This window comes from Galeopterus variegatus, unplaced genomic scaffold (genome assembly GCF_000696425.1).
Source record: "Galeopterus variegatus unplaced genomic scaffold, G_variegatus-3.0.2 Scaffold2303, whole genome shotgun sequence".
In the NCBI taxonomy this organism is placed as follows: Eukaryota; Metazoa; Chordata; class Mammalia; order Dermoptera; family Cynocephalidae; genus Galeopterus; species Galeopterus variegatus.
The window spans coordinates 102,953-104,214 of NW_007728414.1; the positions used below are offsets into that span (position 1 = coordinate 102,953).

General features: G+C 48.7%; 1 protein-coding gene across 1 annotated transcript; it reads left to right on the forward strand.

Moving 5' to 3' along the window:
• Positions 1 to 498: 498 nt before the first annotated feature.
• Positions 499 to 1,102, forward strand: SPATA12 (spermatogenesis associated 12; the record flags this gene model as incomplete). Its single annotated transcript, XM_008581234.1, is given in 3 exon segments — positions 499 to 644; positions 646 to 861; positions 863 to 1,102. Coding segments are annotated over 3 exon segments (602 nt in total), but the record flags the coding sequence as incomplete, so codon positions are not given.
• Positions 1,103 to 1,262: the final 160 nt, after the last annotated feature.

Consider the following 1,262-nt stretch of genomic DNA (forward strand, 5'->3'; position numbering starts at 1 on the left):
TGTGCCCAGCTGTTCATAAACATGCTCTCTGGAAGCAAGCCTGAAATGGGGGAGGTAGGATTTCACTTTTCACTCTACTTCTGATTTGTTTGCATTTGTGTATAGTAAGAATATAGTCTGGATTTCTTGTGAAAAAGAGCACTTGTTTTTCTAACCAAAAGGAAAAAAAAGAGGGAGGAAGCCACTGGAGTTGGGCAGTGTGGGAAGTTCTGAAAGTGGACAAGAGCAAAAGAGCCTGCCAAGTAGTGGGAATAGCAGGAGCAAAGATGTGCAACCACAAGAGCCCCTGCAGGACTGTCGGATCAGCTCTATCAGTGTTCGGCGGGTGACTGCGAGGGGTGGGGGGTGGTAGCTGAAGATGCATCAGAACAGTGCATTGAAGCAGCCACGTTGCAAGGGTGTTGTATGCCCCTCAGGGACTGTGGGCCTCCTTGTCTTTCTCCAACTCTGGCCAAGTGCCCCATACTCTCTGTCTAGAGCATTCTGGTTTTGACTTAGGCCCCACATCCAATTCTGCCCAGACTTGTAGGTCCACCTTGGAAAAGTCAGGAGACACCTGGGAAATGAAGGCAATGACCTCTTCCAGCCTTGTTGTCCCATGGCCACCCAGAGGCCCTGGGGCAGCCACTCAACATCCCAATAAACCCTCACTGTGTACCAGCATTATGCCAGGGTCCAGGTATTTAGCCAGGAGCAGCCTCTGCCCTCCCTGAGTTGACATTTCATGGGGATGTGCACCAAAGCAAGGCCTGTTGGAGATGTTTAGAAACAGTCATCTCTCTTGACATCACTGCTTCCCAAATAAATCTTCTAGGAAGATCTTCCTCACCTCCAACTCTCCTGATACAGCTGTCAGAATCCTCAGCAAATTATTCATGACTCCACACATCAACTTTCTGGTCTGGAAGATGGGGATAATAAGAGAACCCATGCCCCAGGATGGCTATAGAGACTACATGAGCATGTAGGTGCAGAGCCCAGTAGCACAAGGTACAGCCATTCAAATCAACTGGCATTTATCAAGGGCTGCTCTGTCAGTTCCCTCTCTATAGTATACTCCAACACATACACACATACACACATGCACTGTTATAATCAATAAGAATCTTGCATCATCTGAGAGCCTGGCAACACTGTTTGGGCCTTTGCACATGCTGCTCTCTTCCTTGCATCCCCACCCCTGCCCCCAGTAGGAGTGACCCATAGCCATGCTGTTCTGTATCTTCTTAGATGTCACTTTTTCCAAGAAGCCTCCCTATCAC